Source organism: Ovis aries, chromosome 25 (genome assembly GCF_016772045.2).
Source record: "Ovis aries strain OAR_USU_Benz2616 breed Rambouillet chromosome 25, ARS-UI_Ramb_v3.0, whole genome shotgun sequence".
Taxonomy (NCBI): Eukaryota; Metazoa; Chordata; class Mammalia; order Artiodactyla; family Bovidae; genus Ovis; species Ovis aries.
In genome coordinates, this window is record NC_056078.1 from 29,676,733 (window position 1) to 29,701,689 (window position 24,957).

General features: G+C 36.5%; 1 protein-coding gene across 2 annotated transcripts in view; it reads left to right on the top strand.

Annotated features, from left to right (window-relative positions):
• Positions 1–24,957, top strand: part of ADK (adenosine kinase) — a 544,106-nt gene that overhangs the window by 447,844 nt on the left and 71,305 nt on the right. For both annotated transcript variants that reach the window (XM_012105377.3, XM_004021485.5), the window contains exon 9: positions 636–750. In XM_012105377.3, the coding sequence (XP_011960767.1) occupies positions 636–750 (115 nt within the window). The remainder of the gene's footprint in view (positions 1–635; positions 751–24,957) is intronic.

Sequence of the window (24,957 nt, forward strand, 5' to 3'; positions counted from 1 at the left end):
GCAGCCTATATGATCATGAAAAACAGCATGAGGGTTTCTAGAACTAATTTGTACTTTTTTAAACTTTATCTTTAAAAAAGCCAAGTCTCTAGAAAATGGTTAGCATCTCATTTTAGTTCTTTGAAAAATTTATTATATTAATTGCATTATTTCCAGAACCAGCATAATTATGCTCTCTCTGTAAGCCTCTAAAATAATTCAGTAATACTCTTTTTTACAAATCTCTCATTAATTGGAAATTTGAAAACTGACTTTTGTTGATATTAAAGAATTATCATTAATTAAAAATATGATAATAGATGGTTATGTTTTAATCATTACCTTTCAGAAATACATAATAAGGCATTTTACATGTGGCATTATGTAGTATTTGAGATTTCCTTAAGCATAATATGAAGGGTAGATAGATAAATAGAAGATTTCATAGATTTCAAATCACTGCAGCTTGATGATAGGTTCCTTGAAGATTGTTGTACTATTCTGTTTACTTCTGTATGTAGTTAAAATTTTTATGTAATAATTCTATGATCAAGTCTCTCTTATTTTGAGCATGAGAAACTAAATCCTGAATCTACTATAAAATTTTAGTTTATTATATTGATTATGAACATATTTTTCCTCCTTTCTATTAATAGACTGAAGACATTAAAGAAATAGCCAGAAAGACACAGGCTCTGCCAAAAGTCAACTCAAAGAGGCAGCGAATCGTGATTTTCACCCAAGGGAGAGAAGACACCATACTGGCTACAGGTACCTGGGGAAGCTGTGGGAAAAACCCAGTATTATGGAGATTAATCATTATTTTAAGGTGTTATATACTTTTATTATAAATTACTCAAAACAGTGTACGTTTTTCTTTCTAAAATCTTCATGTACTTTACTCACTGTCATCCCCACTCCAACCCTTGCCACTGGCATCCACCAATCTGTTCTCTGTATCTGTGACTTTGAGTTTTTTTATTATTTTTTTTTAAATTCTAGATACAAGTGAGATCATACGGTATTTGACTTATTTTGCTTAGTTGGTGTAGAGTACTGAAGTTTCCTCCATATTGTTTCAAATTCTAGCATTTCCTTTTAATAGGCCTAAATAGTATTTCACCGTGTGTGTGCACACATGCGTGAGCTGATGTATATGTACCACATTATTATTATCCATTCTGAAGTCTGTCCATCCTAAATGTCTATCAGTGGACACATAGGTTTCTTCCATGTCTTGGCTATTGTAAATAATACTGCAGCGAACATGGGGGTGCAAATATCTCTTTGGGTTAGTGTTTTTGTTTCCTTCATGATTCAGAACTGCTGAGTCTTATGGTAGTTCTGCTTATTTTTGAAGGGCCTCCATACTGTTTTTCATAGCAGCAGCACCAATTTACATTTCCACCAACAGTACAAAAAGGTACCTTTTTATCCACATTCTTGCCAACAGGTATTTCCTATCTTTATGATAGTTTAGCCATTCTAACAGGTCTGAGGTGATACCTCATTATAATTTTGATGTGTATTTTCCTGATGAGTAGTTATTTTTAGTACCTTTTTCGTGTACTTATTGGCCATCTGTTGTCTTCTTTTGAAAAAATGTGTATTCAGATCCTCTGTCCCTTTTAAAGTTGGATTATTTGCTCTTTTGCTGTTGAGTTGTGTGAGTTCTTTATATATTTTGGATGTTAACCCCTATGAGGTATATGACTTGCAGATATTTTCTCCCGTTCTGTAGGTTGTGTTTTACTTTGTTAATAGTTGCCTTTGCTATACAAGAGTTTTTTAGTTTTAACTCCCACTTGTTATTGTTATTTTAGCCTTTGCTTTTGGTGTCAAATCCAAAAATTCATCATCAAGACCAATGTCAAGGACTTACTCCCTTTGTTTCCCTCTAACAGTTGTTTGATTTCAAGTCTTAGCTTCCAGTCTTTCATTCACCTTGAGGTGATGCTTGTGTATGTTGTAAGATGGTGGTCCAGTCTCATTCTTTTGCCTATGGCTGTCTGGTTTTCCCAATACCACTTATTGTGAAGAAACTGTCTTTTCCCTCTTGTGTCCTCTTGGCTCTTTTGTCATAAATGAATTGACCTTATATACGCGTGTTCATTTCTGGGCTCTGTTCTGTTCTCTTGACCTGTGTGTGCGTGTTATTCGGCAGTACTATACTGTTTTGACTACTCTACCTTTGTAATGCCATTTGGAATCAGGAAGTGTGATGCCTCTAGCCTCATTCTTTCCCTCAAGATTGCTTTGGCTATTCAGGATAGTTTGTGGTCCCCTGCAAATTTTAGGACTGTTTGTTCTATGTCTGTAAAAATGTACTTTTTATTGTTTATTTTAATAAATACAGCTATCTTCTCCTAGTTAAAAAAAAAGTTTCAAGAACTTATATTTATTAAAATTCAGTTAAATAAATCCATTTTGATTTTGTTTATTTGTTTTGTAATTTTGGAGATACTGTCAGTCTAGAAATATCTTTCCTGAAAATAAATAAGTAAATAAATAAATTTTACTTACCAAGTACCATGCTTGAATAAAATAAATTTATCTGATTATGAGCAAGTAGAATTCAGAAGTAAGTTACTTTGTTATTTTTAAACTTCAAGAAGAAAACTTCACTTCTGTTTTTACTCAGCAATCTATTTTATAACTGTCATAGAAATAGAATAGGAATTTTATCTAATAAACAAACATTTATTCATTGAAATGAGTAATATTATCAATATGATGCTGCCTACTGTTAAAGCCAAAGTAAAATCCTTTAAATATTCTCTGAATCATTAGGATTAAATTCAGTCAGCTCATTAATAACTGTTATAAACAATAGCAATTATTAGTTTTGTGTTTGTTCAGTACTCTGCAGAACACTGAAATTTAAAATAGACTTAAAGATCTGGCTGAGAAATAAAGTTGGTACCCATCAAAATGTGAATACATGCATGCAGAGTCACTTCAGTCGTGTCCAACTCTTTGTGACTCCATGGACTATAGCCTGCCAGGCTCCCCTGTCCATGGGTTCTTCAGGCAAGAATACTGGACTGGGTTGCCATTTCCTTCTCCAGGGGATCTTCCCGACCCAGGGATGAAACCCATGTCTCTTATGTCTCTTGCATTGGCAGGTGGGTTCTTTTCCACTAGCGCCACATGGAAAACTCAATGAATCCAACAGAGTATAATTGTTTACAATGAATACAACAGAGTATAAGTATTTATTGGTACAGACTAAATGGGTTGTATTGACTCAAAGAAGGAGATCAGTAAACCTTGAAGAAAGATGCTATAGAGAATATGTAGATGGTTTTTTACTGAATTAAGTATATAAGCCTAAAATAGGTAAAAGAAGAAACTGTTGTCAAATTATGGGAAGAAGGAACCCTATGGTTAATTTATTTCAACTTTCTTATTTTAGAATTGTCAAAATCAAGGTTGAGAAGTTTACTTAAAATTATGTTTCAAAGTTAATTCAGTGAGGGGTAAATAGTGAAGTGGGATGATAAATGAGATGAGATTTGTCATGAGTTAATAATTGTGGAAGCTGGGTGATGGGGGATGGTTATTATGTTATTACTTCTACTTCTACATATGTTTTAAACTCTCCATAATTAAAAGTGAATGAAACAGAAAGAAAAGTAAAAAACAAAATAATTTTTCAGACAAAATTCAGAGTTATTAAGGACCTTTCCTAAGATGCATTGATATCCTTGCTAAGTCTTGAATTTTAGAAGGAACTTAAAGAAAGGAGGGCAGTCCTGTCAAAGAGGATCGTGTAAACAAAGGCACCAGGTAGTGTATAATCTTTAATTGTTGTGACAGGAAAAGCCATGTTGTAAATGTGTACAGGGGAGAAAAGGGTCATGAAAAGATGGCCCTGCATTGATAACTACCTTGATTGCTGTCTTCCTATACCATGTGGCCTCTTCCTGTCTTAGCAATGAACTCTTTTTGGAAAAGTGAAGAACATGCAGATTTTTTTATCTTACAGGAACTGGTATACTGCCTTCAGATTCAAAACATGCAATTTGTTGCTCTTTATGGAGACATTTATTTTAAGGCTTTATATATTCCAGATCTACATATTGTACAAGTGTCTTCCTCATTGTGAATTTGCACAATTTTCCCAAAATTGAAACCTTTAAAATTAGCCTCCCCTTCCTATGACTGAATTTCCTTGTCAACTCATTTTGTTCTTTATTAAATCTATTAAACCGTGCTTAGGGATGCTTACCAGCAGGCATTTATTTGAGGAAAGACACTGGCTAATCTTTGCTGTTCCTACTCTATGAAAATGAACTTAAATTAGAGGATGCACTATATCTGCAATGCATGATAAATACAAGATGGATAGAGAATCTGTTCAGTAGTGTCAGCTACAAAAGCAAACATGATAAATGTTAATGCAGTTTTGAGCCCTGGGATAAGCTATTCAATGCAGAAGCATAGCTGAATCTCTTTGCTGTGTTGTTATTCATGGCAGCCAAATAAATGTCAATAATAAAAGAGAATTAAAGATTTTCATTTCCCAGAGGCAGTCCTCTAATACGGCTTGATCTTTCATTTCATTTGTAATTCGTTCTCATGTCAGGATGGAATCATTCGCCAGGCTCTGGGTGTCATGTTAAGTCATTTAATAATGATTAAGAACATAAAAATGCTTGGCCTGTGGGGCAATTCACAGAAGAGATGCCAATTTGTTATTGTTTTTCCTCCTTCCCTCTTGAATATGGATCAGCTTTTTCCCACCTCCTAGCATTAAAATACTAATGGAAGATGGGGAAAGAAAGTATCCCTTAATTTACTATAAGTGACATTCCAGAATGGCACAAGGCAGTGCTAACACACTTATTAAAACACTAATTAGAAATCATTGTTCCTCAAACCTTGCGCTGTAGAGTACTTTTAAATGATCATTGCTAAGTTTGTGGCATTTAGCAATAATGTAACAAAATTAGTTTCCTTGGTATTTAATTCTGGAGACCTTTCTCCTTTTGAGATAGAGTCGATAAACTGTTTTCTTTTATATTATAAATTAATTCTTTGAATTCCTCTTCCATAAATTGCTTGTGAATCTAAAGACTTTTCCACTTTTTTTTTTTTTTTTTTTTTTGGTCACTTCATTTGGGAATCCATCCTCTATCCTTCCAGCCCAGAGGTTTTGTCACATACTAATCATTGGTTCATTGCTTGTAGGCTAATTGAGTTCTGAGCTTTTGGGGGAGTGAGAGGATTGGAGAGGGACTGGAAAATAATGAGTAAGAGACTAGGGATGAAGGCAGGAAAGAAAAGTTGATTCTATCCATTTTGATCCTTTTAATAAATGTTGAATGAACCTGTTGGTAACATGGGAGTCAGGTTAGGGAAATCATTTCTGTGTCTATAAACTTTAGAAAAACTAAGACTGAAGATTACCTACTGCAAAGCAGCTGCTAATAAGGTCTTCAAATATTAACATCTTACTAAAATAAGGATTGTAGTGGAAAAAAAGATTTTCTACATACACATGTATAAATATGTACATATATGCACATATATACATATTTATATCTTTGTAGCAAATTTAAGTTTTTCCAAGTTTCTGTACTAAATATATCACTGAAAATTGGAAGAAGCAATAGGACTTTTGTTCTGAATTGAAAATAACACATTTTATACAGTAGCTGTTATGAGACAATAAAATAGGTGCGCTGAAGAATAAACTGTAGACTTTTCTGAATACTTCCAGAGTGCTTTCTGATCTGTTTGAATTGTAATTGTGCCCTAAAAGAAAAAAAAAGACTAGGTCCAGGATTCTCAACTGGAAAACTGGTGCTGTTATATTAGAATCACCTAATGGGCTTATGGTAAATATTGCCTCCCTTCATAAAAACACCTTCCCCTCAATCTGATACATCCCTGTGAGGAGTTAGAATATATATCCTCAAGATGTATAAGAATGGAGGTGCTAGAGTCTGGGGGAAGAGAAGTGCAAGGCTGTGAATTTGTTGAAAAAACTTCTTTAGGTGATAATGTGTGTGCACTTAGTCACTCAGTCAAGTCCGACCCTTTGCAGCCCCATGGGCTGTAGCCTGCCAGGCTCCTCTGATCATGAAATTCTCCAGACAAGAATACTAGAATAGCCATTCCTTCTCCAGGGGTTCTTCCCAACCCAGGAATCTTACCCAGATATCCAGCATTGCAGGCGGATTCTTTACTGTTTTAGCCACCAGGGAAGCCCCTTAGGTGATATAGCAATGCTGCTATCCTCTTCTCTCACTTTGAGAGCCATTGGATTAGGTGATTTGATGACGTTGCTTCAAGTTCTATGATCCTGTGGGATAATAGAAACAAAATCTTTTAGCAGCTGAGCATCTAATGCCTCAATAAGTCAGGCCTTGTTGAATCCTTCTCCTTCTCAATAAATCACAAAGTAACAAGGACTCATCCACAATAAAAAGCCATCTGTATACATACTACTTTAGTCTCCTGCCTCTGGGAAGTTTGTAATTTAAGATAGTCACATCATAGTGTCTTCTGTCATTTTCTTATGAGTAAATGGGGTTATTGAAGTTTTTTGTTTTCATGTTCTTGAGTCCTTAAACTTGGTCACCCCATTTGCTAGTTAAGTTTTCATGTTCTTTGAAAACACTCAAGGCTGTCTATTACTCTCTAAGAAAAGCTCAGTGTGATTTGCAATTCTGGTAGGCATAAACCACAGAAGGTGTGCAAAAGAAAATGTGAACTCTAAAGGAAAAACAATCTCAGCAGCTGAAAGAATAATGTCAGCACATCATCACAACTGCTACTGCTATAAAATATTATTATAAGTCACTTTGAAAGTGTTTTCCACTATAGCCAAACCAATTTTAAATCTTGTTCTTATTGGCATAGGTACTGGTAATGATGTGGATGGACCAAATTAAGTAGCATTCTTTCAGAACATCTATGCATGGCATTCTTAAGAAAAAGTTCTTACCAGATAAGGTTTTACACAGTATGTATTTTTCTTAACTATTAATGTAAAGAGGTAACTTATTAACTCATGTTCCAATTAAAATTTTTTGTAACCACAAATGACAAAGTCCTTTAATTAATCCAGAGGTTCAAAATAATTTAGAATGACATATGTGAAAATGTCGTGTTCCTGACAAAGTATTATCTTTGGGGCATGGTTTGTGTGGTTTAGTGATCTCAGGCTTGTCAAGAAACGAGACTTCTTTGAACACCCACCTTTCTATCAAAGCTAGAAAGCAAAATGGAAGACGGCCTACACTAGGCAAATGTTTGCCTTATTATAGAATTTATTTTTAAAGGACCTTTATTCACATTTATTAAGGTATGGATTACATATGGTAGAATGCACATATATTTTAGCAATTAACATGGAACAGCCACTGTAATCAAAATATAAAATGTATGGTTTTGAAATATAGTGTGGACACACAGCTGGTTCAGATTTTCATTATGTTGGCACATCATACCTATGATTTTCATACCTATGCCAGTGACCATCAAATCAATTAAAAGAACTCTTCTAGCACTTCAGAACCCTCTCCTTGTGCTCCCCTCCTAATCATTACCCCCACCAAATTTACCCATTCTTTTCACTTCTACTGCTAACAATTTGTTCCGCTTCTTTTTAAAATAGAATCACCCAATATATAGGCTTTTTATCCTGCTCTGTCCCCATACTTTTTTAAGCACTTCCTTTTTGATAACATAGGATCTTCAACTACTTCTTCAAATAACCCCAGCTCCTTTTACTAGCAAATGTTTTTAGAAACCCAAATCTGGGTACTAGATATGCTCATTGCTACTTAAGAATCATTGCTTCTAGGCCCTCTTACAAATAGATTGGCTGCTGCTGCTAAGTCACTTCAGTCGTGTCAAAGTGAAGTCGCTCAGTCGTGTCCGACTCTTAGCGACCTCATGGACTGCAGGCTACCAGGCTCCTCTGTCCATGGCATTTTCCAGGCAAGAGTACTAGAGTGGGGTGCCATTGCCTTCTCTGACCCATGACTCTACTCCTGTTTATATTTATTTCTCTATCCATGTATATATTTAAATTCCGTGAGTTCAGACTGATAACCTTTGATGCCAGTCCAACAATAAAGTTCTTTCTGACCTTCTTCCTTTCCTTATTTATAACTTCTTACTCTGATATTGAAAGTTCTGGTTTTGTTATATAAGCTATACTTACTATTTGTTTCATCCTAATGGCACCCCACTCCAGTACTTTTGCCTGGAGAATCCCATGGACAGAGGAGCCTGGTGGGCTGCAGTCCATGGGGTTGCTGAGAGTCAGACACGACTGAGCGACTTCACTTTCACTTTTCACTTTCATGCATTGGAGAAGGAAATGGCAACCCACTCCAGTGTTTCTTGCCTGGAGAATCCCAGGGACGGGGGAGCCTGGTGGGCTGCCGTCTCTGGGGTCGCACAGAGTCAGACACGACTGAAGTGACTTAGCAGCAAAGTAGTTTTTGAGCTTCCCTGGTGGCGCAGTGGTAAGGAGTCTGCCTGCCAATATAGGAGATGCATATTCAGTCCTTCAGTCAGGAAGAGCCTCTGGGGAAGGAAATTGACAACCCACTCTAGTATTCTTGCCTGGGAGATCCCATAGAGAGAGGAGCCTAGCAGTCTACAGTCCGTGGGGTCGCAAAACAGTTGTACACAACTTAGCAACTAAACAACAAAGTAGTTTTTAATTGCTTTCCCATACCCTTGTGTGAAACATATTTCCTTGACATACAGTGTTAGTTTACAGTTATTTTTGTCTTTGACCTTGCAGTATCTAGTCAGTTCAGTTCAGTTCAGTCATTCAGTCGTGTCCGACTCATTGTGACCCCATGGACTGTAGCACGCCAGGCTTTCCTGTCCATCCCCAACTCCTGGAGTTTGTTCAAACCATGTCAGTTGAGTCAGTCATGCCATCCAACCATCTCATCCTCTGTCATCCCCTTTTCCTGCCCTCAATCTTTCCCAGCATCATGGTCTTTTCCAGTGAGTCAGCTCTTTGCTTCAGGTGACCAAAATGTAGGAGTTTCAGCATCAGTCCTTCCATTGAATATTCAGGACTGATTTCCTTCAGGATTGACTGGTTTAACCTCCCTGCAGTCAAGATGGTGTTATCCAAAAGTAAATCTAAGTTAGTTCTTTTTATTCCATCAACTTCAATATGGTTATATTATTCATTTGTAATAGTTATATTTGTTAGAGTTTGTATTCTACTTTGATTTCCTTTCATATCTGGGTTTTTTAATTTATTTTTTAATTGAAAGATAATTGTTTTTTAAGTAAGTAAAAAATTTACTCTTCATAGTATCACGTTCTCTGTGTTTTGACAAATGCATATGTTTATGTAACCACTACCATAGTTACAATTCAGAATTTTCCAAACTGATGGTACCAATTTATATATAATGACTTTTTCCTCCCACATTTTCACCAGCATTTGATAACTATCCATCTTTTTTAATTTTGTCATTCTGGTGAGTATGTACTAGTATCTCATTGTGCTTTTAATTGAAATTTTCCTGTTGTAATGAGGTGGGGCACATTTTCATCTGCTTATTAACGTTTGAATATCTAGTTTTGTGAAGTTCTTGTTGAAGTTTTTGTGCTTATTTGATTGTCTAATTGACTATAATTCTTACAGTCAACATGCAAGTCTTTGGTTAGAAAAGCCTTTGAAAGTGAAAGTGAAGTCACTCAGTTGTGTCTGGCTCTTTGCAACCCCGTGGACTGTAGCCTATCAGGCTCCTCCGTCCATGGGATTTTCCAGGCAAGAGTGCTGGAGTGGATTGCCATTTTCTTCTCCAGGGGGTTTTCCCGACCCAGGAATCTAACCCGGGTCTCCCGCATTACAAGCAGACGCTTTACCGTCTGAGCCAATTTATTTATTTACTGTAAAATTCTATTTTGTATTCTTATTCCCTGTAGCACACACAGTGTATGTAAATATCAAACCATTTTGCTGTGCACCTGAAACTAATGTAATATTTTGTTTTGTCTTTAGTCTTCAAAGGAGTATAGCTGATTAACAGTGTCGTGTTAGTTTCTGCTCTACAGCAAAGTGAATCAGTTATATATATATCACTCTTTTTAAGATTCATTTACCATAAAGGCCATTAAAGAGTATTGAATAGAGTTCAATTACAGTTAAGTCTTTATTAGTTATCTGTTTTACATATAGTAGTATGTTACATCAATCACAATTTCCTAATTTATCTTCCCTGCCCTTTCCCCTGGTAACCAAGTTTTGTTTCCTACATGTGTAACTGTATTTCTGTTTTGTAGATAAGTTCGCTTTTTTTTAAGATTCTACGTGTAAGCAATATCATATGATATTTGTCCTTCTTTCTCTGACTGACTTCATTCAGTAGAGACTAGACCCTAGGCTGACACTAGACACTAGACTGACACTCTCGAGGTCCATCTGTGTTGCCGTAAATGACATTATTTCATTCTTTTTTTTAAGACTACTGTGAGTAGTATTCCAAATTGTGTGTGTGTATATATATGTATATATGTGTATATATATATATATATATATATATATATATATATATATATATGTATACCAGATCTTCTTTATCCATTCCTCTCTGGATGGACATTTAGGTTGCTTCCACGTCCTGGCTGTCGTAAATAGTGCTGCAGTGAACCTTAGGATGCAAGTATCTTAGAAAAGCCTTTAATTTTAATATAGTCAAATTTATAGTGTTTTCCTCTGTGGTAAATAAACTTTCATGTTTTTTTTGAGGAAAATCTTTACATATGCCAAGCTCATGTCTTCATATTTTCCTATTCTTTTTTCCTAAAGTTTTAATTTTTAAAAATTTTTCATGTAGATCCTCAGTCCATCTAGAATTAGAGCTAGTTTTTATATATGATGTGATCTAGAAGGCATGATCCGTTCATTTTACCCATGTGAATAACCAGTTGACCTATCATCCTCTTCCTAACTGCACTAAATTGATACCTTTGTCATATTTCAGATGATCTTATATCTGTGGTTCTTTTCCTTGACTATTCTATTCCATTGTCTCTTTATGCTTATACTGATTTACATTGTCATTTACTTAGTTTATATAATCACCTTTATTATCTGATTATTATCAGCTTTCTAACTTTGTTCTTCAGGACTCTCCTGGTTCTTCTTGGTCCTTTGCATTTCCACATAAATTCCAGACTCTGTTTATTATCGCCCCCTCTAAAGTTTTATTTTTTTTGTCAAATTCTTAATAGAATTTTTTTTTTTAGATTCTATTGAATCTGCATTTCAGTTAGAGAGCATTGACACCTTTATAACATTGTATTTTCTAATCCATAGAGTATTTCCCTCTGATATTTTAAGTGGTCTTTAATTTTTCTCAAAATGTTTATTATTTTCAGTGTAATAGTCTTATAATATCTATCTTTGTAATATTCCAAGTTTTTTGTTTTTTAGTGCTATCCCTCTTTAAGTGACATCCTTTTAGATTTCAGTTTCTATTTGTTTTTAATTAATGTATAGATTTTTTATAGTGACCTTGTTTTATTCATTTTAGTAATGTATCTGTTGGTTCTGTAGGATTTTCTATGTATATAATGATATCATCTGTGAATATTTACAGATTTACAATTTTGCTTCTTTCCCAAATATTTACTTTTTGTTTTGGCTCTATGGGCTTTCTCTAGTTGTAGCAAGCGGCAGCCACTCTCGAGTTGTGGTGTGCGGGCTCCTCAGTGCAGTGGCTTCTCTTGTTATGGAGCACAGGCTCTAGGACACGGGTTCAGTAGTCGTGGCATACAGGCTTAGTTGTTCCGCAGCATGTGGGATCTTCCCCAGTCAGTGATTGAACCAGTGTCTCCTGCACTAGCAAGTGAATTCTTTATCACTGAGCTACCAGGGAAGTCCCACAGATGTTTGCTTTCTTTCAAACTTTTTCTCAGCTGTATTATCTAGCACAGTACAGCATGTCAAATATAAGTACAGTCGAAATGGTTATTTTGAGTATCTTTGTCTCATTTCTAACAGGTGGAAAACCTTCAGCACTTCATCAAAAATGATATTTTCTATAGCCTCTTTGTCGATATTCTTTATCAGATTAAGGAAGTTTCCTTCCAGTAATAGTTTACTAAGAATTTTATTGTTGTAAGACTATTTTTGACTCATGAAGGAATGTTGCGTTTTATCCAATACCTGTTCTGATCTATTAAGATTGCTATATGATTTCTTTCCTTCTTTTCCTTTTAATGTGTGAATTATAGCTTGGTTTTGGAGTGGTAAAACCACCTTCACATTCTTGAGATAATCCCAATATAATTGTGATATTCTTTTATTAGATCATTGGATTTGATCTAATTATGTTTTGTTTCTGATTTTTGCAGCATTGCTTAGAGTTTGCCTTATAATTTTCCTTTCTTGTAACATTTTGTTACTTTGAGTAGGAACATTATGATGATCTTATAAAGTGAATTAGATAAATGCCTTTTTCTGTTCTAGAGGAGTTTTATTACACTGTTAGTTTTATGTAAATATTGTAAAGAGTTCACCCTTCAAAATGTCCTGGCCTAGGAAATACTTTGTTGTATGACTTTTCATTGCAGATTCAGCTTCTTTCATTGAATCAGTATGTGTAGCTTCCATTTCTTTCTATGCTAGTTTTGATAAATTGTGCTTTTTCTGGGAATTTTCTTCATCTAAATATTAAAATCTGTTAGCATAAAATTATTCATACTATTCTCTCACCTTCCTGCTTACTATAGGATTTATGATCCTATATCCTTTTTAAAATTCCTGACCTTGAAATTAAATTTCTGCTCTTTTCCGTGATCATTTCCTAGAAGTTTACCTTAGTTAGAATTTTTCAAGAAGTAGATGCCAAGGTGAAGTTAGAGGAACTTGCCTGGTTATCCAGTGGTTAAGAGTCCACCTGCCAATGCAGAAGACACAGATTAGATTCCTGCTCCAAGAAGATCCCACATGCCTCAGAGCAGCTAAGCCCATGTGCCGTAACTACTGAGCCTGTGCTCTAGAGACCACGAACATAGCTACTGAGCCAGCATGCTCCAACTGCTGATGCCTGCGTGCCCTGGAGCCTGTGCTCATCAACAGGAGAAGACACCATAAACAGAGGCCTGCATACCACAACAAGAGAGGAGCCCCCACTCACCTCAACTGAAGGAAGCTGGTGGGCAGCAGCAAAGACCCAGCCAGCCACAGATAATTAATTGCTTACATTTTTGAAAAGATGAAGTTAAACATCCAAAGACTTATTGAAGGAAACACCTGTGAAGGATAATAAGATGGCAGTCAGAGGGGGCAAAGAGACTTGTCAAACTGTGATGCAGGTCTGTTCCCTGTGTGAGAGAGAAGGAAAGTAGGTAGGAAAGAAGGAAAGTAGGAAGAGGCTTAGGTTGTAATACAGCAAAGTTTTGACAATATCAGTGAGGATTCCTCAATCCATAGTTGTTCATCAAGCCAGACTGTCGAACAGAGTCCCGCCTCTCACGAATAGGATTCCAGAGCTTCCCTGGTGACTCAGTGGTAAAGAATCTGCCTGCCAGTGCAGGAGACTTGGGTTCAGTCCCCGGTCCAGGAAGATCCCACATGCCGTGGAGCAACTAAGCCCATGCGCCACAACTGCTGAGCCTGTGCTCTAGAGCTTGGGAGCCACAGCTACTGAGCCCGCATGCCACCACCCAAAGCCTGCGTGCTTAAGGTCCTGTGCTCTATAACAAGACAAGCTACAGCAGTGAGAAGCCTGCACGTCTCAACCAGAAGGTAGACTCTGTTCACTGCAACTGACTAGAGAAAAGCCCATACAACAACAAAGACCCAGCACAGCCAAAACATAAATAAATAAATGCAGCGACAGCAGAAAGAAAAAGAGAACTCCTCTGTCTTCCTGCTCTGCTCAGTCCCATGCTGTTGGGAAGCGTGGGCCCAGCATGAAAGCAGTGATGGATTCAGAACATAGCTAGTTCCACCAGTCAGTTATGGCACATGGCAGATCTGAGAGGCGCATTTTGATGGCCTCCACAGGGTTGATCAATTATTATTCTTCTTGTAAAGAATCAAGTCTGCCTTCATTGATTTTTCTCAATTATCTTGTTTAATTTTCATCTTTGAAATTTAAAACCTTAAGTTATTTAGAAAGTTTTGCTTAATTTCCGAATATCTGGAGATTTCCTAATTATCTTTTTGTTTCTGACTTTAATTTTATTGTGATCAGGTATGTTGGATGATTTTAGTTCTTCAAAATTTGTTGTAATTTTGTTTTTACTGCATGTCGTATGGTTAATTCTATACATATTCTTTGGGCATTAAAAAAAATGTGAATGCTGATATTCTTATATATGGTCTTTATATATACAGTTAGGTCAAAGTTTGTCAAGTTTGTAGTTCAGACCATTTATATTCTTGTTTATTGTCTGCTTGTTTTGTCAGTTATGAAGAGAGGTTTATTAAACAGTCTTACTCTGATTTGAATTTGTGTATTTCTCCTTTTGGTACTATCAAATTTTGATCTATGTATTTTGAAGGTATCCTATTACATGCATATAAGTTATTTTGTTTAATGTATATTTATTTATTTTTGACTGTGCTGGGTCTTCTTTGCTATGCACGAACTTTCTCTGGTTTTGGTGAATAAAAGCTAGTCTTCACTGTGGTACACAGACTTCTCATTGTGGTGGCTTCCCTTGCAGAGCATGGGCTCTAGGCATGCAGACTTCTCTAGTTGCTGCATGTGGCTCAGTTGCTCTGAGGCTTGTGGGGTCTTCCCAGAGCAGGGATCAAACCCATGTCCCCTGCATTGGCAGGTAGATTCTGAACTAGTAGACCACCAGGGAAGTCCTGTATATAGGTTTAGAATTCTTTTATCTTCATGATAAATTGAACGTTTTATCATTTTGAGATGTCCCTCTTTACTTCTAATAATGCCTCTTGCTTCAGTGTCTGTGGTATCTGTTATTAGTGTAAATATGCCAACTTTCCGTGGCTTATTGTTTGCATTGGTGTATGTCTTTCTATTCCTTTACTTTCTACCTTTCTTTGGTCTTAATTTAAGATTTTTTTTTTTTTTTTTTTGCAGTTGGCATATAGTTTTTGTTGTTTTTCAATTCTGACAATCTTTATCTTTTGGAATCTTTATATTAAATATAAATAACTCATATAATTGGATTCATGTTCTGTTTTCTCATATTTGTTTTTTTTTTTTTCCTGTCCTTTCCTGCATCTTTTGGATTAATCGGGTGTTTATAATTCTCATTTCTGTCTCTATATGTTTGCCAGTGGTATATCTTTTACTGTGTAACCTAAAGATTACAGATTACCCTAAAGATTTCCAAAGAATAGCAAGGAGAGATAAGAAAGCCTTCCTCAGTGATCAGTGCAAAGAAATGGAGGAAAAGAACAGAATGGGAAAGACTAGAGATCTCTTCAAGAAAATTAGAGATACCAAGGGAACATTTCATGCAAAGATGGGCTCGATAAAGGACAGAAATGGTACGGACCTAACAGAAGCAGAAGATATTAAGAAGAGGTGGCAAGAAGACACAGAAGAACTGTACAAAAAGGATCTTCACAACCAAGATAATCACGATGGTGTGATCACTCACCTAAAGCCAGACATCCTGGAATGTGAAGTCAAGTGGGCCTTAGAAAGCATCACTACAAACAAAGCTAGTGGAGGTGATGACATTCCAGTTGAGCTATTTGAAATCCTAAAAGATGATGCTGTGAAAGTGCTGCACTCAATATGCCAACAGGAAATTTGGAAAACTCAGCAGTGGCCACAGGACTGGAAAAGGTCAGTTTTCATTCCAATTCCAAAGCAAGGCAATGCAAAAGAATGTTCAAACTACCGCACAATTGCACTTATCTCACATGCTAGTAAAGTAATGCTGAAAATTCTCCAAGCCAGGCTTCAGCAATACGTGAACCGTGAACTTCCTGATGTTCAAGCTGGTTTTAGAAAAGGCAGAGGAACCAGAGATCAAATTGCCAACATCTGCTGGATCATGGAAAAAGCAAGAGAGTTCCAGAAAAACATCTATTTCTGCATTATTGACTATGCCAAAGCCTTTGACTGTGTGGATCACAATCAACTGTGGAAAATTCTGAGAGATGAGAATACCAGACCACCTGACCTACCTCTTGAGAAACCTATATACAGGTCAGGAAGCAACAGTTAGAACTGGACATGGAACAACAGACTGGTTCCAAATAGGAAAAGGAGTCTGTCAAGACTGTATATTGTCACCTGCTTATTTAACTTATACGCAGAGTACATCATGAGAAATGCTGGGCTGGAGGAAGCACAAGCTGGAATCAAGATTGCCAGGGGAAATATCAATAACCTCAGATATGCAGATGACACCACCCTTATGGCAGAAAGTGAAGAGGAACTAAAAAGCCTCTTGATGAAAGTGAAAGAGGAGAGTGAAAAAGTTGGCTTAAAGTTCAACATTCAGAAAACAAAGATCATGGCATCTGGTCCCATCACTTCATGGGAAATAGATGGGAAACAGTGACAGACTTTACTTTTTGGGGCTCCAAAATCACTGCAGATGGTGACTGCAGCCATGAAATTAAAAGACGTTTACTCCTTGGATGAAAAGTTATGACCAACCTATATAGCATACTCAAAAGCAGAAACATTACTTTGCCAACAAAGGTCCGTCTAGTCAAGGCTATGGTTTTTCCATTAGTCATGTATGGTTGTGAGAGTTGAACTGTGAAGAAAGCTGAGCACTGAAGAATTGATGCTTTTGAACTGTGGTGTTGGAGAAGACTCTTGAGAGTCCCTTGAACTGCAAGGAGATCCAACTAGTCCATTCTAAAGGAGATCAGTCCTGGGTGTTCTTTGGAAGGAATAATACTGAAGCTGAAACTCCAGTACTTTGGCCAGCTCATGTGAAGAGTTGACCCATTGGAAAAGACTCTGATGCTGGGAGGAATTGGGGGCAGGAGGAAAAGGGGACGACCGAGGATGAGATGGCTGCATGGCATCACCGACTCGATGGATGTGAGTCTGAGTAGACTCTGGGAGTTGGTGATGGACAGGGAGGCGTGACGTGCTGCATTTCATGGGGTCGCAAAGAGTCAGACGTGACTGAGTGACTGAACTGAACTGAAAGATTACAGAATCTATCCTTGACCTATTAAAGTCAAATATAAACTGTAACTTTTGCCATTTCTCATACAATAGTAGGATCGTAGAAAGTTTTAAATCCATCTAAACCTTTTAATCTTTTGTATTGTTGTCATTCATTTTAATTCTGCATATATCTTAATGCCTTGTAGTGACAAAATACTGTTATCTTCTGCAGTTGAATATACTCCTTCCATTGTTTTTCTTTCCCTTTTGTATTTCCATGTTTTCATCTAAATATTTCCAAATTATCACATAATTTTTCTCTGCCTAAACAGCTCCCCTTTTAGTGTTTCATTCAGTGTGTGAATTCTTTTGGTTTTTGCTTGAAAATGTTTCTATTTTGCCTTTCAATAAATATGGAACTCGATATACTGGGTTACTTGAGCTCTTTAATGATCACTTTCCATTATCTTTTGGATTCTTTTATATTTGTTGAGAAACCAGACATTAGTCTTATTCTTGGTCCTTTGAACATGATATTTTCATTTTCTCTTACTGCTTTTTGGGATTTCTCTTTGACCTTAACTTTGGTTTGTTTGTTTTTTGACTTTTTATCTTGTATTGGAATATAGGTAATTAACAATACTGTGATAGTTTCAAGTGTACAGCAAAGGGACTCAGTGATACATATTACATGTATCCATTCTCCTCCAAACTATACTCCCACCCAGGTAGCCACACAGCATTGAGCTGAGTTCTCTGTGCTATACAGTAGGACCTTGTTGGTTATCCATTTTAAATCGAGCATTGTTTACATGTCAGTCCTAAACTCCCTGACTATCTCTTGCTTCGATCCTTACCCCCTGGCAAGCGTAAGTTTGTTCTCTTTCTTTGACTTTAATTTTGTATTTGGTTTTGTATTCATCCTGTTGGGATTTTTAGTGCTTCTTTCATCTTTGACTCTGGATCATCTTCTTAATGTTGTTTAACAATTTGGGGAAATTCTCAGTAATTATCTCTCTAGATACTGCATTTCTGTCTTTCCAATTAGAAACCAATCACACATATCTTGGGCCTTTTTCATTGTATCCCTTATGTCTTTTTTACTTTTTTTGTATCTTTTATCCTTTTTCTTCCCTCGGGCTTCAGCTTGTGTGTTTTGCAGTGACCTAGCTTCCCTGGTGGCTCAGAAGTTAAAGCGTCTGCCTGCAATGCAGGAGACCTCGGTTCGATCCCTGGGTTGGGTAGATCCCCTGGGGAAGGAAATGGCAACCCACTCCAGTATTCTTGCCTAGAGAATCCCATGGACGGAGGAACCTGGTGGGCTACAGTCCATGGGGTCGCAAAGAGTTGGACACGACTGACCAAGCGACTTAACTAACTAACTAGCATTTAGTTCAGGAATCCTTTCTCTTGCTTTCTCCTATCTGCATTTCAACACATCCGTTGATTTCCTTATTTCAGTAATCACATTCTTTTTTTAAATTTTCTTTTTTATTGATCGCAGTTTTATAATATAACCCTCTACCTTGTCATTAATTTTCAAACATGTTAATTACAGTAATAGTAATAGTAAACTGCATGTCCAAAAGCTATATCTCAGTTATCAGCAGATGTTTCTTTTATCCCTAATAAATTATAGCATTTCTGTTGGTGATACTGTCTTTTTGTAAAAGGCAGCTAGAGTAACGCTAGATCAGAAAGTGAACCAACCCAGGGTTTGTTGCAGTTTTTATAAGGCTCAATCTATTTCTGGTTTTTTTTTCCCCCTCACTCCTGAAATTCTGCAGGTCTCTTGAAATCCTGGGGTATTTGCTAGGATCCCTACTCACTGGTAGGTTCTCTTTGGCACCATATAACTACCCAAAACATTACTCTGCCTTTTAGAGATCTTCCACTTAATCTGTTGACCTCTTGTCCTGCTGCCTTACAAATTTGGCAGATACCTCAAAGGAGAAAACCCCTGAGTACCAGTCTTACTCTACTGTATTCCCCTTCATGATCATGACACTTCAGTTCAGATTGCCTTCACTCCAAGTATGTCTCACCAGGCCTGGAGATTGCCAGAAACTCCATTGGCTTTGTTGCCTTTTGTGCACTTAGTCGCTCAGTTGTGTCTAACTCTTTGCAACCCTGTGGACTGTAGTCTGCCAGGCTTCTCTGATGGGGATTCTCTAGGCAAGAATACTGGATTAGATAGCCATTTCCATAAACTGCGGAAAATTCTTCAACAGATGGGAATACCAGACTTCATGACCTGCCTCCTGAGAAACCTATATGCAGGTCAAGAAGCAACAGTTAGAACTGGACATGGAGCAATGGACATGGAACACAACAGTGTTCCAAATTGGGAACGTCAAGGCTGTATATAGGCACCTTGTTTATTTAACTTATATGCAGAGTACATCTTGCGACATACTGGACTAGATGAAGCACAAGCTGGAATCAAGATTGCCAGGAGAAATATCAATAACCTCAGATACGCAGATGACACCACCCTTATGGCAGAAAGTGAAGAAGAACTAAAGAGCATTTTGATGAAAGTGAAAGAAGAGAGTGAAAAAGCTGACTTAAAGCTCAACATTCAGAAAACTAAGATCATGGCATCTAGTTCCATCACTTCATGTCAAATAGATGGGGAAACAATGGAAACAGTGACAGGCTATATTTTCTAGGGCTCCAAAATGACTGCAGATGGTAACTGCAGCCAGGAAATCAAAAGACACTTACTCCTTGGAAGAAAAGCTATGACTAACCTAGACAGCATATTAGAAAGCAGAGACATTACTTTGCCAACAAAGGTCCATCTAGTCAAAGCTTTGGTTTTTTGATAGTCATGTATGGATGTGAGAGTTAGACCATAAAAAAAAACAGCACTGAAGAACTGATGCTTTTGAACTGTGGTGTTGGAGAGGATTCTTGAGAGACCCTTGGACTGCAAGGAGATCTAACCAGTCTATCCTAAAGGAAATCAGTCCTAAATATTCATTGGAAGGACTGATACTGAAGCTGAAGCCCCCGCACTTTTGCCAGCTGATGCAAAGAACTGACCTTTGGGGAAAGAACCTGATGCTGGGAAAGATTGAAGGCAGGAGAAGGGGATGACAGAGGATGAGATAGTCGTATGGCATCAGTGACTCGAAGGACATGAATTTGAGCAAGCTCCAGGAGTTGGTGATGGACAGGGAAGCCTGGTGTGCTACAGTCCATGGGGTCACAGAGAGTCAGACATGACTGAGGAACTGAACTGAACTCCTTCTTCAGGGGATCTTCCCAACCCAGGAATCAAACAGGGGTCTCCTGCATTGCAGGCAGATTCTTTACCAGCTGAGCTAAGGGGAAGCCCTCTTAGCATAAGCCAGTTCCCCAGATTCTTAGCCATTCACCAGAACCAAGAATTACCAGGCCTTGAAGGAGAAAGTCAACTTTTAGTACATCAACATATCTCTTTAAGGTTCTCTTTTCTCCCATCAAGTCTTGTCTACTTTGGCAGCTCTTATACCTTCATTTATTTAAAAAAAAAATTTTTTTTTCAACTGTTCTAGCTGTTTATGATGTATGAGTTGGTTTGTTACAAGCAATAGCAATAGAACCTAATGTCCTTAGTAAATATCTTTTATTGTAAATTTGAAAAGTATATAGTCCTGGAAAGTTAAGTGGGCTGATCTATTTGTTATGTAAGGTTGTTAGCTGATTTGGTAATACTGCCCTCCATAATTAGCTTTGAAAACTGCTGGATTAGGTAATTTCCCCATGACCCCAAAGTTAGAGACAAAAACAGCTAGATTAGAACCTAACCTTTTGATTCTTAATCTAGTATAATCCATTCCGTACTATGGTGCCTCATGTATTTATTACAGCAGTGGTTCTCTTTCCTTTTGGTTGTCACAATGGAATAGGTAGAGGAGGGTTGGGGAATTCTACTAGTATCTAATGGAAAGAGGCCAGAGGTGCCACTAGACATCCTTTAATTCACAGGATAGCAACTCACAACAAAGAATTATCTGACCCAAAATATGGATAGCACCTGGATTGGAAAACCCCTGGCTCACAGTGTACCTCAGAATGTTTATTTAAATGATCACTGTCTCCTTCCCCATTACACACTTAACTGTAAGATCAATAACAATAAATCTTCATATAGGAATACAGCCAGGGGCCCCTTAATGTAAGAAAGCATCTATGTATGAACTAGTCCATACTGGGTTAGCTGTGCTTTTTAGAGTTTCTCCCAAATACCCTCCAATACTCTTTAGTTAGAATTTGTTAGAGCTAGAAAACAGTCTGATGAAAAAGAGTATGTACATATAAATGCATTTCATGTATATGAATGGATATCTAGATGATAGATATGTTTAGCTACACACTGACAGATAGATAGATAGTGAGCTCAGTCACTCTATCATGTACGACTCTTTACAACCCTGTGGACTGTAGCCTACCAGGCTCCTCTGTCCTTGGAATTTTTCAGACAGGAATACTGGAGTGGGTTGTCATTTCCTGACCCAGGGATTGAACCCATGTCTTTTGTGTCTCCTGCATTGGCAGGCGGATTCTTTACCTTAGGGTCACTTGGGAAGCCCTAGATAGATAGACGTTAGCTTAAATAGTTCGTAGAGAATGTATCCGTTGTGTTTTAAAACTCTGTATAATCAATTTCTATAATTTAAAGCTCTTGAAAGTATACAAATGGATATTTACCTAAGAAGTGTATTACCAAATATTTTTCAGAGTAATTATTGATTATACCCAGTAAGTTATTTTTCTGCAATTCAGTTAGACACCAAAATTCATTTTTCAGATCATTACAACTTGGCGGCAAAATTTTATTTTGGCTTAAATACCGCATGCAAGTTTTTGGCTCAGATAAAAATCTTTGGAAGAGTAGCAGATAAGTATAATTCAGATAATTGAACAGCTAAATTTTTACTCAGTTAAAAGGAATAAAGTGTTTTTACATTTAATATGAAAAACTTATTTAAATGCAGACTTAACTGTTGCCTTGTTCCTATTATTAGGATCAGACAGTTTATCCCAGTTAAACGTCTTAAGAAGCTCACATCATTTTTAAATCATTGATTTTTAAAGTAGCCCTATAGAAGCCAGTATTCCTGAGGACTTTCCCCCTTTGTTTAATCTTGGTCCATAAAGTTTATTTAGCTTTTCCCTGTTTCTATTAAACTATTTTAAGTTCCTATATTTAGAGCTTTTCTTGTCCCAAGAAAGTGGCCTATTTTTTTGTCTCATTATTTTGCACTTAATATCAGCAATCCCCAAACCTTTTTGGCACCAGAAACTAGTTTCATGGAAGACAGTTTTTCCGTGGCCAGGGGTGGGAGGGTGGTTTAGGGATGATTGAAGTGCATTACTCTTTTTTTTTAAATTTTCTACAACCTTAATTATTAATATTCTTTTGACATTAATTTTAATTTCCATATATTAAAATTTAGATGAACCCTTTTTTAAATTTTATTTTTAATTGGAGTGTAGTTGCTTTACAATGTTGTATTAGTTTTAAGCACTATACATTTATTGTATACTTTATTTCTATTGTTATCACTTTAGGTCTACCTCAGATCATCAGGCATTAGATTCCAGAGGTAGGGACTCCTAGTTTATATAATTTACTCATTGTAATAAATTTTGGCTGTACTCTTAATGATTTCCTAGAATTTCACCCATACTCACCTATAACAAAGGGAAAAATTTTTTTAATGCCTCATGAGTAGGCAGTACATTCACATGGTTCAGAATTCAAAATGTATAATAATTAGGGCTTGTTCAGCTGTCCACTACTTGTGAGGAAATAGTTTTTCATTATTTAAGTTTATTTATGGTTATTTATGGTTTATTTATGGTTATTATTCAACCATAAAACTTGTCTTTAAAACTTACATACTTTTGGAAATGGAAGGGGGTACTATTAATTGTAATAGGACTATCCTGGGCAAACCAGTCTCTGTGATCATGCAAGTCATTATAGATATTTAAACAAAAGTATTTAGTAAAATGAATTACTACATTGGTTGATGTTTTGGGCTTATGTTATTTCTAACATTTCTTCCGACTCACAAATTCTTGATCATGTGCTAAGAATATGCCAGATAATATAGAATTTAAGTCTGAGAATCTAACTCCAAGAACAACAAGTTGGAGAGGCAAGATACCGATAGATTAAAACAGTAAAGTCGCAATACAAACGAATTCAAGTCAGGGTCATTTTATTGAATGCCTTCTATATGTCAAAAGTTGTAATTACAGAGATAAAATAAGACAAAATCTCCTTTCCTTGGAATCTAGAAGAGACATAACCCACTAATACAACATGAGAAGTTGTATACAACTTTTATGAGCAAATTTTTATAGGGTAAAGAATGAAGAAATTTGTAAGTTTCACAGAGGAAGTGGTGTTTGAATTAGGCTTTGAAGAATACTTACAGTTTTGGCAAGTTGATATTACAAAAGAATTTAAGTTAATGGAGCACTAAGATCAAAAGGCAAAGAGGCCTTAAAGGGTATGATGTATCACAAAGAAAGTTACATATCATGGAGATGGGTGTGGGTAAGCATGAAATGGTAAGTTGTAATAGGCCTTTGAATGCTGTACTGCACAGGACATGATTAAGTGCTTAAAGTACATACTAAGAAGAAAGAGATTTGGGCTGAGAAACATCTTGTGGTCAGTTTATCATAATTCAGTAAAAGAAAGGAACTATACTTACACTTGTTTATAAAGCTCTGTTTCAGAGGGATCAACAAATACTAAAGATGAAGATCCCTTTTTTTTGTTTTTAAATTAAATGCCAAAGAATAAAAGCTGGAATAATCCCTCTAAAACGTATTAGTGATGAACAATCCCATGGGGTCAGAGTGAGACAAATTTGATAGGGTTAGAAAAATTGTAGAGAAGACGAGCTATATATAAACTGTGATGAAAGCACTAGGGAAAATGCCTTAGAAAATTAATAAAGATTGGCTTGGTTTAAAGATGATAAACAAAGACTAATGCAAGAGGCTAATGAATTCAGTCATGAAGAAAGTTTATACTAAAGTACTCTCAAAAAGAATTGCTGCTGGCCTGGTTTTTATTAAGCATTTTTCCCTTAAATTAGGGGGAAAATATAAGTAACCCATTAATAAAATTTGCAATTGATACTAAGTTAGGAGATACTGTCTCTGTTAATAAAGTGATGGAAATTCTGATAATGTTAATAATTACTGTAAGTTGGATATAGAAGGTCAAAATAGTGTTTAGTGTTTAACATAAGATAAGCTATATGTTTTCCATTTTTAAACCCACACAGAAGCAGCAGGTAGCATTTGAGAAATGTCTCCATTTCCAGGAGATATTCTTGGTTTAAGGGTTTTAAGAACTGAATGGTAGGAACTCCCTGGTGGTCCAGTAGTTGAGAATCCACCTTGCTATATAGAGGACATAGGTTTGATCCTTAGCCTGGAAAGATTCCACGTGCTGCAGGGCAACTAAGCCTATGTGCCACAACTACTGAAGCCTGCGTGCCTAGAGCCCATGTTCTACAACAAGAGAAGCCACAGCAATGAGGATCCCATTCACCTCAGTTACAGAGTATCCCCCACTCGCCACAGCTAGAAAAAAAACCCATGCACAGCAGCAAAGACCCAGCACAGCCATAAATAAACACTTAAAAAATTTTTGTAGGAAAAGAACTGAATGGTAGAAACACCTAAGATGTAGAGCTGTAGGAATATGTCTTCACTGGAGAGTCTACATTTATATGATGTATAATGTGATTATATTCTATGATTCAAAGTAGATTTTTTTGTGAAACTTTTCAGATAAATCTTTGTCACTGAATTTTCTATGAAATATTTCTTTCTGAGACTCAAATTTTAATCAAGGAATTATTTTAAAATTCTTACTCCCTCTTGGATA